Source organism: Acomys minous, assembly GCF_964271855.1.
Source record: "Acomys minous genome assembly, chromosome: 13".
Taxonomy (NCBI): domain Eukaryota; kingdom Metazoa; phylum Chordata; class Mammalia; order Rodentia; family Muridae; genus Acomys; species Acomys minous.
The window spans coordinates 41,857,395-41,872,987 of record NC_140495.1 but is presented as its reverse complement, the minus strand read 5'-3'; the positions used below and the strand labels follow the sequence as shown (position 1 = coordinate 41,872,987).

The following is a 15,593-nucleotide window of genomic DNA, read 5'->3' as shown; positions in this document are numbered from 1 at the left end:
ATGTGGCTGGGTCCATGTGTTCCACATTGGTGGGATCACAAACACAGTTTAAAAATGATTTCTGTACTGAACATTTATAGACTTTTTCTTATTCTTGTACAGTATAATAACTATTTACATAACGTTATATTTTACTATTGTACTATGTTTATTACATTGGGTGTCAGAAGTAGCACAGAGGTGGCTTAAATGTGTCTGGGAATGTATGGGTTATCTGAAGGACTACACTGCTTTGTATTCAGGACTTGAGCACTTAGGGGTTGTGGCACCTAGCCAGGATGCCAGGGGAGAACTGTACCTACTATGTCCTTGCCTGAGAAGTTTCTACTTTTTCACCACAAGAGAAGCCTTATACTCCCCAGACAGCTACCCAGGTGATGGGCATTCATTTTTCCTCTTCTGTCTCAGAATAAGCAGCTCCATAGGGTTCGAGATGTTCTTGGCCACTTTTTAGACCACGTTGAGACAAGATCTACCTACATTTTGAAGCTCAAAACCATCAACTGTCACTCTTTTGAATTATCATTAACATCATCAACTTCTTTTACGTCTAGGATTCTAAGTCCCAATGTTGTTACCCTGGAGGATTTGAAGGTCCGTCTAACTTGTATTATCACTATGCCGGTGCCAACTCAAGTTGTTTATCTTGCTCCCGTTTCTGAACTCTCATGCCTTACAAATAGCTCTCATCCACTATGTAACAAATCAAGTTTTAAATCTCTACCCTTACAGCCTTGTGTTCCCTTTCTTTGACAAATAGTTAATATGATTTAACTCTTTTTCTCGTATGAAATCATTCTTTCCTCATATGCCTAATTAAAAAAAATTCATGCTAGTACTTCTCCTTAAAATTCTTCTCTTTCTCTGAAAAGTAGTATAGTGTTTAACAAAGGAGTTTGTTGTCATACACTGCTGGCTTTGATTCAGGAATTATGATCATAGGGGCTGAAGTGATGGCTCAGTAGTTAAGAACACTGGCTGCCTTTTAAGAGGACCTGAGTTTGATTCCCAGCACCTACAAGGTGGCTCACAACTACCTGTAACTACAGTTTTAGGGGATCCAGTGCCCTTTTATCTGGTCTCACCATGTACCATATGCACATGGTGTGTAGACATATATACAGGCAAAAAAAACCCCCAAAAAACCCAAAACAAAACAAAAAGAAAAACCGTACATACACATGAAAAAAAAAAAGTATGACCCAGGGCAAATAGTTGAAACCTTTTAAGCCTTAAGTTTCTCCCTTCCACATAGAGTTAACAACATTATGTATTTTGCAGGATTACTAGGACATTAGACATAAAGTCATAGTTTATCCTGTATCAATATACATAGTGGATTGTTTAAGAAACTCAAGGTTCTTCACCCATGCTTGACATTTTGGCAATTTCTCATTTATCTCATCTCTTAGATTCGGATCATTTACTCACTATCCAATAGACAGTGATGAAATTAAGTGCACACCTAGCATATTAGAGGCAGTGGGGTCTGCCTTGGGCTAAGGGGCACACTGAGACACCAGCTGGCTGTGCCAAGGCCATGGTGGGGAGGGACAGCACGTTACAGGGCCACGTGGGAAGGGACAGCATGTTACAGGGCCGTGTGGGCAGGGACAGCATGTTACAGGGCCGTGTGGGCAGGGACAGCATGTTACAGGAGACTGAAGTACGCCCAGGCACAGAGCAGAGTTGCCTCTTAACTAATTTAAAAAATTTTAAGTTTTTTTGGCTTTCTTTCTTAAAAATTAAAATTTGAAATTATAATTTCCCCTTTCCTTTCCTTTATCCAAAGCCTCCCATACATCTCTCCTTGTTCTCTTTAAAATTAATGACTTCTTTTTTCATTATATATATATATATATGTGTGTGTGTGTGTGTGTGTGTGTGTGTGTAATACATATGCATGTGTGTATTCCTAAATACATAAATACAACCTTCTCAGTCTTTATACTTTATTTTTATTTTATGTATATCGGTATTTTGTTCGCATGCGTGAGGGTGTTGGATCTCCTGGAACAGGAGTTATAGACAGTTGTGAGCTGCCGTGTGGGTGCTGGGAATTGAATCTGGGACCTCTGGAAGAGCAGCCAGTGCTCTTAACTGCTGAGCCATCGGTCCAGCCCCCTTCTGAGTCTTTATAATGTTACTTGTGTGTCTATGTTTTCCGGGCTGACCATTGGATGTTGGATAACCAAACTGGCGTGCTCTAATGTGGGCAAGACTGTCTCTCCTGCTCTCAGTATTCCTTAGTTGCCTGTAGTTCTTTGTGTAGGATCGACGCCTCCTGGGCTTTCCCCGTCCACCTTACTATATTCCTGCTGTCCTTGTCCATTTCATGTTGATGCACGGGTATAACTTCTGCCATTCCTAGAAGACACAGTCTCACTCCCTGTTCCTCTGGCTCTTACAGTCTTTCCACAGTCTCCTTTCTGGAGTGTTCCTTGAATCTTAGGCACAAGAGTTGTGTCGTAGATGTGTCAGTTGGGGCTGGACTCCACAACTTTGCATTTTGATTGGTGGTTTTCGGTAATGGTCTCTGTCTGTTGCAAAGAGAAATTTCCTTGATGAGGGATGAGGGCTACACTTTGCCTGTGTATGTAAGGACAAATGCTTAGAATATAGTTAAGGATTTGCTGGCTTAGTACATGGGGCGGTTGTAGGTTCTCCTTCAAGATCCATGACCTCGCTCTAGCCCCGAGTAGCTGGCTAGGTTGCCAGCACCAGGCATCATCCTCCTCTTGTTGAGAGGCCCTTAGATCCAATTAGAGAGCTGTGCGTTACTGTAGGGTACCTGTGCCCCTACTGAACCATTAGGCCATCCTACCATGTTGGTTATTACTGTGGTTCGTAGGTGTCAGAGCTGGGTGGGACTGTTGGCTGCTTCCTTCTTTTGGAGACTTGCTTGTCTCCTTCTGGTACCATAAAAAAGCCAGTTAGTCAGCTAGGCGTTCAGGCCAGCTCCACTCACGGACCTCTGGGCCCTGCGTCTGATGTGCATGGTGTCCTCAGAAATAGGGACTTACTTGCTACCTCTGGGGATGGCAGGCAACCAAGGGTAAGAGCAATGGCCTCACATGCTTTAGGGATCTGTTGCGGAATTATTTATTAAACTCTAGAGGGGCTATTCTATGACCAGGCTAGCCCCTCCCCCCAATAATGGAGACAGAGACTAATTAATTGATTTAAATGCCTTTGGCACAATAAGTGGGCAGGTGTGATTTAAACTGATTTTTCTAAGCTAGTCTGGCTATCTCTAAGCTGCATCCCCCAAGTTCCTTGCCAATAAACCATCCAGTCTGGGCTGGGTCTGCTCCACCAGGCCATGTCTTCTTTCTCCATCTTCTTCTTCCTCCCCTCGCTTCGGTTCTCCTGCAGGTGGTCCCTCCTGGGACTCCCAGCCCAGCCTACCTCTACTCCACCCAGCTACAGGCTCCAGCCTTTTTTATTTATTTTATTTTATTTTATTTTATTTTTATTTAACCACTCAGAGACTATTGGGGATCAAATTTTGTACAACATCATTTGGTGTATGTGAGATATTTAGTATCTGAATATGAAGAGCATCAGACCAACCCCCAACAGGGGTCTCTGGGATATCCCTGAAAACAACAACTCAAAAGGTGGCCTTATGCCTTTGATTTTGTTGTTGTTGTTGTTGTTGTTAGATGGTCTTTGACTCTTGGAGGGAGCATTGTCAGCCCAGATGGGAAATTTTCATTTTACCTATGTATGTGTGTATGTATGTATGTATGTATGTATGTATGTATGTATGTATGTAGTATGTATGTATGTTTGTATGCATGCATGTATGTAACTTGTGTACTAACTAACATGCATTATAGGCATTTTGAAAGGTGGTTAACAGTGTGATTCTTTATGGCCTTTTCGGACCTCCTGACTGTTATTTTACCTTTGTCCCCTATTCTGTATTTATCTCTCCCAGATTTCTAATTAGAGCCCCCCGTTTTCTCTATTTCTCCCCTCAGATCACGTGTACCCTGCCATTCCTCTTCTCTAACTGCCTGCCACGCCAGCGATGGCCCCTTTCTACTTTCCTGACTTCTGCAGTCAGTGCAGGGCTTGTGCTTGTATCTGAAGATTTGGAATAGTTAGGAGCCTCAGGTGAGAGAGAACATACAGTGTTTGCTTTCCCGGGGCTGGGTTACCTCAGTCACATGAACTTTTCTAAGTCCATTCATCTACCTGCAAAGCTCAGGGTTTCCTTTTTATTTTCTACTGAGAGGTATTGTCGGGTCTATGGCCCACATTTTCATTATTCATTCATTACTTAAAGGACATTTCCATTTCCTAGCTTTTGTGAACAGAGCAGCAGTGAACATGGCTGAGCATGTATTTGTGGCCTATGATGGAGCCTTCTGGGCACATGCCAAGGGGTGGCATAGTTCAGTCACATGGTAGATTTATCTTTAGTCCTTTGAGTTTTCCCATCCCTTATTTCCAGAGTGGCTGGAGCAGTGTGCAGTCCCACCCACAGTGGTTGGGTTTTTCATGACATCCCTTCCATTCTGACTGAAATAACATAAAATCAAGTTGCTTTGATTTTCATTTCTCTAATTGCTGGGGACAATGAACATTTTTTTTGAGAGATTTTTTTTTTTAGACTTTTTTTTTTTAATCTTTTGAAAACTTTGTTCAAGTGGCAGGCCCGGAGTGGGTCAATCGTGGTTTTGGCTCTGTCTCTTGAGTTCTTTCTATCTTCTGGATGTTAATTCCCTGTCCAACGTGTAGCTGACAAAGGTTCTTCCCTCCCCTGTGGGCCTCCTCTTTACCCAATTGATTGGGTTTTTTTGTTATTTGTTTTTAGTTATGCCCAGGATTTTTAGTTTTATAAAGTCTCTCTTGCCAATTGTTGGCCTTAATTATTAGGCACAGGGAATCCTAATCAAAAAATCTTTTCCTCTATGTATATCATGTTTTCTTTCAGGAGTTTCGAGTTTCACATTTAGGTCTTTGATCCGTTTGGAGTTAGTTTTGGTGCAAGGTGATAGATACGGATCTAATTTATTCTCTTCATGTGAACATCCAGTTTCCCCAGGACCATTTGTTGATGATGATTTTTCCTCTAGTCCTAGGACTTTTGTCACGAAGACATGCTTGATTTTGTCATGGGCTTTTCTTTTTCTTTTTTTCTTTTGCATCTGTTGAGATGATCACATACGCATGGGATGTATTGCTCCAGGCTCTTCTGGATCTCAAAGTTTCTGGTGAGAAATTAGCTGTTATTATGATGTTTTTTCCTTGTGTTTTTACTCTTGCAGTTTTCAGTCATCTTTCTTTGTTCTGTATTCCTGGTATTTTAATGGTGTGCTGTGGGGATTGTCTTCTCTGGCCTTGTCCCTTTGGCATTCTGTGTGCTTCTTGTAATTGTATGGATATATCTTTCCTTACCTGGGAGAGGTTTCCCTCTATGATCTTGTTGACTAGGAATTCATGCCACTCAAAATCAATATGGATTTGTCTCTTAAGTTTTAGAACTTTAATTAAAATTTTTATTTTATTTTATTCTTTGAGAGATTTACACAACGTGTTTTGATCGTTATCTTTCCTTTCTCCAACTCCTCCCATGCCTAACTCTTCCCATACCTAACTCCTCCCATACCTAACTCCTCCTCCCATACCTAACTCCTCCCATACCTAACTCCTCCCACACCTAACTCCTCCCACACCTAACTCCTCCCATACCTAACTCCTCCCACACCTAACTCCTCCCACACCTAACTCCTCCCATACCTAACTCCTCCCATACCTAACTCCTCCCACACCTAACTCCTCCAACACCTAACTCCTCCCACACCTAACTCCTCCCACACCTAACTCCTCCCATGCCTAACTCCTCCCATACCTAACTCCTCCCACACCTAACTCCTCCCACACCTAACTCCTCCCACACCTAACTTTATGTCTTTATGTCTTTTTTCTCATCAAGTTCATGTTACTCATATATTTCTCAGTCTGTGACTTTGCACTAGAGTGGGGTACAGTGCAAGAGCAATGAAGGTTCTTAACTGCTGAGCTCTTTCTTTGGCTCTGTTATGTGTATGCGTGTGTGTGTGTGTGTGTGTGTGTGTGTGTGTGTGTGTGTTCATATTTCAAGGAAGCTTCCAAAGTAGTGGATAGGCTTCCATTTGATTGTTTGAGTGATATTTATTTATTTATTTATTATGTATACAGTGTTCTGCTGACATGTAACACCTGCAGGCCAGAAGAGGGCACCAGACTTCATTGTAGATGGTTGTGAGCCACCATGTGGTTGTTGGGAATTGAACTTAGGACCTTTAGAAGAGTAGGCAGTGCTCTTAACCTCTGAGCCATCTCTCCAGGCCCTGTTGGAGTTACTTATCCCTCTGCATATTCCTTCTTCTATCCTGTCTTCCCACACCCAATTACAATTTAACTTTCCATTCCATTGTTCCCCTTTAAGCCTTTATGCCATTGCTTCTTCTTCTCCTTTCAAAGTGCACCCTGTGCTCCTACTAATTTCTTGACATCTGTGTGTGTATTCTAAATAAAACATAGATGTCTGAGGATTCAAAGCTAATATCTGAAAATGAGAGAACACCTTCAGGCCGTCTCCTACCCTCTCGTCACCACCTTGCTTACAGTTGTCATCTTCATCTCCTTGGCCGCCGCCTCCTAACACTGTTCTCCACGGCACCAAACCATTTTTCATATTGATGCTAGAGTTAACTTTGCAAAACACAGGTTAATCTATTTTCCTTTATTTTAGACCTCAGTGATCATTGCTTACAAAATGCAGTCCAAAGCCTTTAGTTTGACTTACATACTCAAAGTCTGAACCCAACCATTCCTCCTTCTCAGTGATGCCATTTTTACAAATACTGTTGTATTCTGGAGACGGCTTTGTGCTTGGCTCAGTTTTCTCTTCTGTACGGGCTGCCCTTAATATTAAGACTTACAGAAACCAGAATGTGGGCAACTCACTGCAAAAGGAGTATTTTATACTGAGATTCTTTTTAATCATTCAGATTCCTTGTAAGTTTAACTATTTTCTGTTTAGTAGACCCTACATATGATCATCCTTTCATGTTTACTGCAATTTTTAATTTTCACTATAGGCTATAAAGAGATTTCATTGTAATCACCTTCATAGCCTAGGTACTTACTTGGTGCCTACATACTATGGTGTAATTTTCTTGCATTGTATTTTAAATTAAAAAAAAATGATAGGGTCTCTGTAGATAGCAGTGGCTATCCTGAAAATTACTATGTAGACCAGGCTGGCCTTGAACTCAAAGAGATTCTCCTGCTTCTATCTCCTGAGTGCTGGCATTAAAGGTGTACATCACCATGTTGGCTCATAGTTTGCAATAATATTAGATTTACAGAAAAGTTGAAAAAGGAATTAAATCACTCAAAAGTCTTAATAGCCACATGTGGTTTTTTTTTTGCTTCTCTGTTCTTTATATCGGTTTTAAAATATATTTTATTAATTTATTCATATTACATCTCAATTCTCATCCCATCCCTTGTATCCTCCCATTCCTCCCTCCCTCCTATTTTCCCCTTACTCCCCACCCCCCCTATGACTGTGACTGAGGGGGACCTCCTCCCCCTGTATATGCTCATAGGGTATCAAGTCTCTTCTTGGTAGTTTTTTTTAAAATGCAAAATCCAACACATGAACAGACTATAGTTTCTTAGGCTGAACCAAGCCCATCAAGGAGCTGTCAAAGAAGAAGCACATAAAAATCATAGGTGGGCTTAAAATGTGATTTAACTTTAATAACTTAAATTTAAATAAATTAGGTAACTAAACCCTAAATTTACAGTTATTGATCATTGGAACAGAGGAGATCGGAAGAACATTTTTAGCTCTGAGGTCACTGTCCACGTGGCTTAGGTCTGAGGTCATTTGTCTGCTGCCCAGGCCTCTTCTTCAGGAAGTAAAGAGTTGAACAAGTGTGCAGCTCTTTCTCTCCAGTGCCTTTTCTTTCCTCACCATCATCAATACTTTATTGCAGATGATACCGCAGAGTATGCCGAACGATTTATGGAGGAGAACGAGGGAAACCAGGTTGATTTGCAAGACTTTTCTTCAGGTAGCGACCCACATGTCAGGAGCCACTTTCCAGAAACCTGGATATGGCTGGATTCCCACATGGGGTAAAGATCTGTGAAGTTCGTTGTCCATTTATGTTTTGCTTAGTGTGTGCTTTGAGCAATATTTACTACTTTCTAGTGTGTTTTAAGCATAAGTGTTGTGTGTCAAGGAGTTTGGGTTTAGAATGGCAGTGATTGACACTAACTGCACTGTGTGGCGGAACCATGTGCAGATTGTGGCCATAAAAGTATTGTCAAGGAGAAGGTGGGGCTTTTTTTAATTTAAAAATTAATTAATTAATTAATTAATTAATTAATTTGCTTTACATCTCAAGCATAGCTTCTCCCCCCCTCCCCTCCTGGTCTCACTCTTTCTCCTTCTTCCTCCGAGCCCTCCCTGTTTCTCAGAAAAGGGGAGCCCTCCTACCTACCCACCCCAGCTCATCAAGTTGCTTTTTTTAAAATTTAAAAATCTTAAAAAAATTTATCTATTATTTTGTATACAGTGTTCTGCCTGCAGGTACACCTGCACACCAGAAGAGGGCATCAGATCACATTATAGATGGTTGTGAGCCACCATGTGGTTGCTGGGAATTGAACTCAGGACCTTTGGAAGAGGAGTCAGTGTTCTTAACCGTTGAGCCATCCGTCCAGCCCCATCAAGTCCCTTTTTAAAAGGAAAGGTGAATTAAACTTCCTTGAAGAACACTGGTTTTTGTTGGAGGAAAATCCATAACAGAATTGATAGGGATATAGACAAAGACAAACAAACAAACAAACAAACAACACCCCAAAACTTATCTGTAAATTGAGAGAGGAATACTGGAGGAATAAAGCTTGAAAATATGTCTCTAAAAGCTTGTGAAAATATAGTAGTTAATTGAGAAGGTATTAAGCTTATGGATTCTATTGGAGTGTGAAAAGTTTGACATTATAAACTGTTTCTTGAGAAGCTGAAATGCTATCGTTTTATACTTAGATATGTAAATAGAAAATTAAAAATTTTCCAATGATTGTTAGTTATGTAGACTTATTTGGAATTATGTGAAATCTTGTTTTGTAATTTCTGTATTTGTGTTGACTTCAGGTCCAAGATGTACCAAGACTTTGAAGTTACTGTACCTGATTCCATCACTTCTTGGGTGGCTTCTGCTTTTGTCATCTCAGAAGACTTGGGCCTTGGGCTAACAACTGTTCCAGCAGAGGTAGAAATACTGACAAGGAGTGGGGGATGCGGGGGGAGGGTCAAAAATCTAATGAAATGAAGCTCAGAAAATGACTGACTATTCATTGTCAGTCAGACCAATGACTAACCATTGGTCATGGTTAACTGTGACTTTACCTTTTTGCCTTCATCTGTGTCAACATCTTTTTTAGTCCAGTAGCTATCACTCCTAAAAGCCTCTATAACAACTATTTTTTTTTTTGTTGGCTCATTATTATCTCTAAGTGAAATTTGTAGAAATAACTGTGCTTTGGGTTTGTATATGGAATTACGTGGAAGCCTTGGTCATTTAAACATTGTGGATGTCTAAGCAACTATTAATATCTGTATAGATACTTATATGGCATCTTACATTACATGATCTGAAAAGTCAAATGCACCTAGCAACAAATCTTATTTCTGTGTCCCAAATAACAAACCACATGCTAATAATAAATAAATCAAGACCCATGAGGAATACAAGACAGTAGTTGCTCATTGTTTGGGACAGTCCTAAGTGTTGGAGAACTTCATTTCACAAAATGCCACTATTGCCCTTGGATCACTGTGACAACCTAAGATGTTCACCCTGTAAATGTTTACATAAACCTGGCAGACTGTGTCCAACCTTTTGGCATTGTGAGATGGTGTTGCTGTCTCCAAAGTTCACACTTGAGAAATAGGCAACTGAATTTCAAAAAACACCCTTCACCCCCATTCATGTTGGCTTTGGCTGCAGGGGCCCATAAGGGCATGGCTTGACCACGTCTGCTAGAGGGATGTACTTCGGCTGTTGGGACCACTTGGCCTTAAGTCACCAGGCTTAATTTCAGGCAAGGGATGGGGTCTGGCCTCGCCTGTAGGTCTTGACTAACAGTTTCAGAGTTGGGTCACATGCACGTGAGTGTACATGTATGTGACAACACAGTAGGAAGAACATTACTGGGCGGGCTACATTAAGATTTCCCCTATGTGAGTCTCAAACAGAGACTGATTGGACAGTAACTTTTGACGCAATCATGGCGTCAGTAGAGTGTAACAGAGTGGCAGCCTGTTTCGGTATCAGAGAGAATGGGGCGTGTCTCTGGTATCTTCACTTGTAGTAGAGATTTCTGAACACCATTAAAAAAAAAATAAAATAGGAACACAGCACCCTTAGGGGGTATAATGATTTCACAAATAGTTTATGAAGTGCTTGGCCACTATCAGGACCCTAATACAGTATGGTGATTACACTGTTAAATAACAGTCAGGTCAGCTTGCCAGCATTCATCTGGTGTAAGCTGTTAATAGGTGATTTAGGGGTTATAGGCTGTGAAGTTCTGAGGACATTGATCTTGTATATACTGTCACGCATTTAAAAAATCTGAATCAAAGCATGTATTTTTGTGTTCTTTCTAGTTTCATGCCTTCCAGCCATTTTTCATTTACCTGAATCTTCCCTACTCTGTTATCAGAGGTGAAGAATTTGCTTTGGAAGTAACCATATTCAATTATTTGAAAGATGCCACTAAGGTAATGACTTCAGGCCTTTGTTGGTTATTTACACTTTGGGAAAACCAGAGGGATTGATTATTGACTGGTTGCATAGTAGGCACCTGAGCATCAGGATCTCCAAGCATTTTCTTTTAACCATCTTAACCAATTTTTTTTGGCTTATATATGTTTCTATTGGTTTTATTATTATTTTTTTTTTAAGCTTGGTAATTTGAAATATTAAGAAAAATTTAGTTTACTCTCTGACAATTTCATACTTATACGTAATACATTCTAGTCACATTAACGTCACCCTTTTATCCTCCTTCCACTCTCCGCCCCCTTTTAGTAGGTTCCTCTTCCCATTTCCATGTCTTTTTCTATTTCTTTGGTACTGTGGCCCACTTGCCTTTAACTAGGGCCACCCGCATAAGCGTGTGTGTGTGTGTGTGTGTGTGTGTGTGTGTGTGTGTGTGTGTGTGTGTGTGTGTGTATGTGTGTGTGGCTGCTCCCAAAGTATAGATAGCTTTCAAGTGACTACACCACTGAAGACGATGAGTCTCCTTCCAGGCATTAAAACTTCCAATAGCTCAAGGATGGGATGGACCCTTTGAGTGCCTCTCCCAGCCATAACTGAAGGTCGTGGGCCAAGTCTGGGTATTAATCTCCATTTGTTGTTTTGTCTCCGAGGCTGAGAACAGCACTAGTCTACGGGTATAAACACAGAGTGGGCCTTAGAACTAATGAGAAAGCAGTTGGTCCTCACCATAACTGTTGTTCCACACTGGGCATTTCTTGCTGGACAGATTGGGACTGTAAGCATGCAAAATCCACGCGTGGGTAAGACGTTAATGCTTCTTGTCTCCCAAAGGTGCCTAAATAGCAGCCGTTGGCATTATGAAGGCAAGCCAGCAAGGAGGAAGCTTTTGGTGGCACGATTGACTTTAGCATAACTAAAGTGTGTGGTATCTTCAGCAATAGGAGCTTAGCTTCTGTGGGAAACCAAGACAGTAACAGTATCTGGAGGTCCTTTGGAGTCCCTCTAACAACTATCAATTCCCTGACTAACACAGGGAGGAAGCCACATCTGACACCCCTTCAAGCATTTTGTATTTTGCTGGGAATGTATACATACTTTGATAGTGATTTCTTCTGTTTATAAGCGTCTGGGTGTATTATTAGAATGTCTGCACCTTCTCTTATTTTTCCAGTACAAATCCTTCCTTTTGGCCTTGGGGATGTGCCTTTCCCCCTCCCACTTCCCTGCGTTTCTTCCTGCTCTTCCATATCTAGAGTGTGTTTTTTCATCTCCTTACCATTTTGTACCCACTGAAGTTGGTAAGAATTTATTCTCTTTGAGACAGGTTGCAGCTAGGATTCCTTTCCCAAGGTGCCTCACCCACTCTGTTTTGTTTGCAGTCTCCATGGTTATTCAGTGTATTATGTTTTCAGGGATTATTTTGTGAGTCATGTTCCTGCGTCTCCTTAAGCAGTCAGTTTGCTGCAAGGCAAGGGTTGGGACTTAAGGACTGCTTGTGTTGTTCTTTCATTTGCGTTAGCCAAATGGTTTAGTTTTCTGCCCTACGATAAATAAGCATATGTGGCTAACTTTATTGTATGGAGTGCCATGATTTCTTTAAGTGTGTACATCTGCATAGTGAGTCAAAATGTTTTCTTCTTCTTCTTCTTCTTCTTCTTCTTCTTCTTCTTCTTCTTATTATTATTATTATTATTATTATTATTATTATTATTGTGTTGGGGATTGACTAGGAACAACCCAACCACTGAGCTGTACTCAGCTCCAGCATTTTGTTAGCTGTCCTATTCAGTGTGGTCAGATGGTTACAGTATAATGAGCAGAAGATGCTATATCCAGTTTGCCACTCATAACTCAATAACATGATTGTAGCTTCCTTATCTATTTTATAGATATCATTAATATAAGAACAAATTATTATGAGAAAATCATTTGGAAAATACTTTGTAAAAAAAAAAAAAAGGCCCATGCTGGTTGTGGTGGGACACACCTATAGTCCTAGCCCTTGGGTGGCAGAGTCGGGGGTGGGGAAGGGGGAGGCAGGGGTGATTGTTGCAAGTTTGACGCTAGCCTGGTTTACATAATGAATTTTAGGCCAGCTAGGCTTACAAAGTAAGATTCTAAACCAGTGGTGCTCAACTTTCCTAGTGATGTGACCTCTTAATAGAGTTCCTCAGGTTGTGGTCACCTCCAACCACACAATTCTTTTCATTTCTCTTCATGAGTATATTTTTGCTAGTCATGACTCATAATGTAAATATCTGATATGCAGCTCGTCTTACTTAACCCCAGTGAAAAGGTTACTCAACTCCTAAAGGGGCAGCGACCCACAGGCTGCAAACTGCTGCTCTAAACCCTCCCTCATCTTTGTGCATAATGGTGTACTTCTTTAATCCCAGAACTTGGCAGAGGCAGAGGCAGAGGCAGAGGCAGAGGCAGGGGCAGAGGGGCAGAGGGTCCAGAGGGGCAGAGGGGCAGAGGAGGCAGAGGCAGGCATATCTCTGTGAATTCAAAGCCAGCCTGATCTTCCATAGCACGTTTCAGGTCAGCCAGGACTACACAATGAGACAAACCAAAACTACATAAACAACAAAAAAACCAAAAAACCCGAGAGAATACTACTTAGAGTAGAAACTTTGGCATTTTAATAAAGGTTTGTAAATCAGATATGCTTTAGGACTACTACTGCGTTAACCACACTTTTCCTTGAATAGTTTTTGCAGAGATTCTCAGTAGATAAAACGATAGTCAACCTGCTTGCCTAATAGGACCCGTGACTCTTAGACGACAGTTAAATTAGGAGGCGGTGAGATTAGCGTTTGAAATGGCCTTTTTGTGTCTAGTCCCACCACTCAATGGCCTTGTTAAATGAGAGAAGTTAGTGAAACGACTGAAAACAAGGGCAAGAAATGCCTTTCCCAAGATGTATCTTGAGATACAAGAGGAATGCACATAATAAACTAGTTTTCTCTCATTTCCTTCCCATTTTTCCCCTTCTTGGCCTAATCTTTGTCTCGTTTTTCTCTGGTTGTGAGTCTCATACCTATAGCATCATTTAAAATAGCTATGGAAAACACTCTACAGAGACTTTTTTTTTTTTTAATACAAAACCTTTGGGTTTTTTATTTTTCTCCCTCCCAGGTTATAGTACTCGTTGAGGACAGCAGCAACTTTGATATTTTAATGTCTTCAATTGACGTCAATGATACCTCGTACCAGCAGACTGCTCTAGTGCCCAGCGAGGATGGGGTCACTTTGTTTTTCCCTATCAAGGCAACACACCTGGGAGAAATTCCCATCACAGTGAAAGCGGCCTCGCCCATTGCTTCTGACGTTGTCACCCAGATGGTTTTAGTGAAGGTAAATAATTGGGGCTTAGCTGGATATGGTGGTGGAAACAGCGTGTGGAATGGAAAATCAAATGGGAGATGGCGTTTCTGTGTGGAATTTGTTGGTAATCCTAAAACTTCTTCTCTCCTCCACTGCCTTGGTAATGTCTAGTTGTTTTCTCATTTGTCTGTAAAAAGACAACACGCGCAAGCTGTATAAAAATATCTCCATTTTCCTCTTTTGATTTGGGCAGACACATGCCTGTTAGGAAGGTTAGGTATTTTTAAGAAGTCATTTTTTTTTCTTTTAATATCCTCAAACTGTGTTATATTGGGATCCTATTGGGTCATGGTCAGGTCGGTAAGGTAGGGCATTTTGGAACGCCTCAAGGTAGATTTTTGTAGACTGCTGTTTTGAGAGGATGTTGTGCCATGGAAACCCAGCTCAGCCCAGTGGATGGCCACTCGTGTTCTGGGGTGGTGCTGCCTTGGGTTTGAATCTCTGTCCAGCTAGAGATCTCAGTTGAGGTGTTCAGAGCCCCGGTTTGGTTAACAACAGATGAGCTACACCCCAGGGTTTTCTTTGTCATGTTTTCCCCCGTTCCCTTTGTCACTCCCACTTCTATTCCAGTTCCACGAGATGCTTTCTTCTTAACCAGAAAGCAAATGCTTAACATGTTTGAAGTCAGAATCAGGAAGCGGTAGGTGGGTCTGGATTGTGTAGCTGCGTTCATAGCAGACTGGATGTTTGTCTTCACGTCTGCACACAGTTCTCTGTTAACAGATAAGCAGAGGTCACGCTGTGTTTCTATCCCCACAGGCGGAAGGGATAGAAAAGTCATATTCACAATCTATTCTACTGGATCTGACTGACAAGAAAGTACAAACTACCCAGAAAACTTTGACTTTCTTGTTTCCTCCTGATACGGTCAATGGCAGCGAGAGAGTTTGGATCACAGCAGTTGGTAAGAATAGTGTGTGTCACCACGTACTGGCTGGTTTGCATGCAATAATATATTTTTTCATTTATTTATAGCTATATCGTCTTACTTAGCCCCAATGAGAAGAGATGGTAAAAGGCTTTAGTTGTCGTCAATGGCTGTAACTTAGATCGGCGCTTTTCATCCATGTGTGTGAGGTCTTGCTTAACAGGAAATTCTGATCTAGTATGTCTGGGGTGGGTCTGAGCTTGCTTCCTCTTCCCTCCTTCCTTCCTCTTTTCCTCTCTTCCTTTTTCCGTCCCTTAACCTTTCTCCCTCCTTTCCAAGATGAAACACAGGGCTTTGTGCACACTAGGCAAGTACTTTACCCATGACCTACATCACTGGCTCTTTGTTTACTGAGATAAGGTCTTGGTATGTAGCCTACTCTGGTCTTGAAATCTATAAGCATCCCAGGCTGGCCTTGAAGTCCAGATCTATGTGTCCCGGCTTCTTTGCTGGGACTATAGACACGCATCCCCATG

The 15,593-nt window shown here is 41.4% G+C and overlaps 1 protein-coding gene across 3 annotated transcripts in view; it reads left to right on the top strand.

Annotated features, from left to right (window-relative positions):
- The window catches only part of CD109 (CD109 molecule), a 112,300-nt gene that overhangs the window by 72,664 nt on the left and 24,043 nt on the right, over positions 1 to 15,593 (top strand). For all 3 annotated transcript variants that reach the window (XM_084752387.1, XM_084752386.1, XM_084752385.1), the window contains exons 18-22: positions 8,004 to 8,145; positions 9,170 to 9,287; positions 10,688 to 10,801; positions 13,941 to 14,159; positions 14,949 to 15,093. In XM_084752387.1, coding sequence (XP_084608513.1) covers positions 8,004 to 8,145; positions 9,170 to 9,287; positions 10,688 to 10,801; positions 13,941 to 14,159; positions 14,949 to 15,093 — 738 coding nt within the window. The remainder of the gene's footprint in view (positions 1 to 8,003; positions 8,146 to 9,169; positions 9,288 to 10,687; positions 10,802 to 13,940; positions 14,160 to 14,948; positions 15,094 to 15,593) is intronic.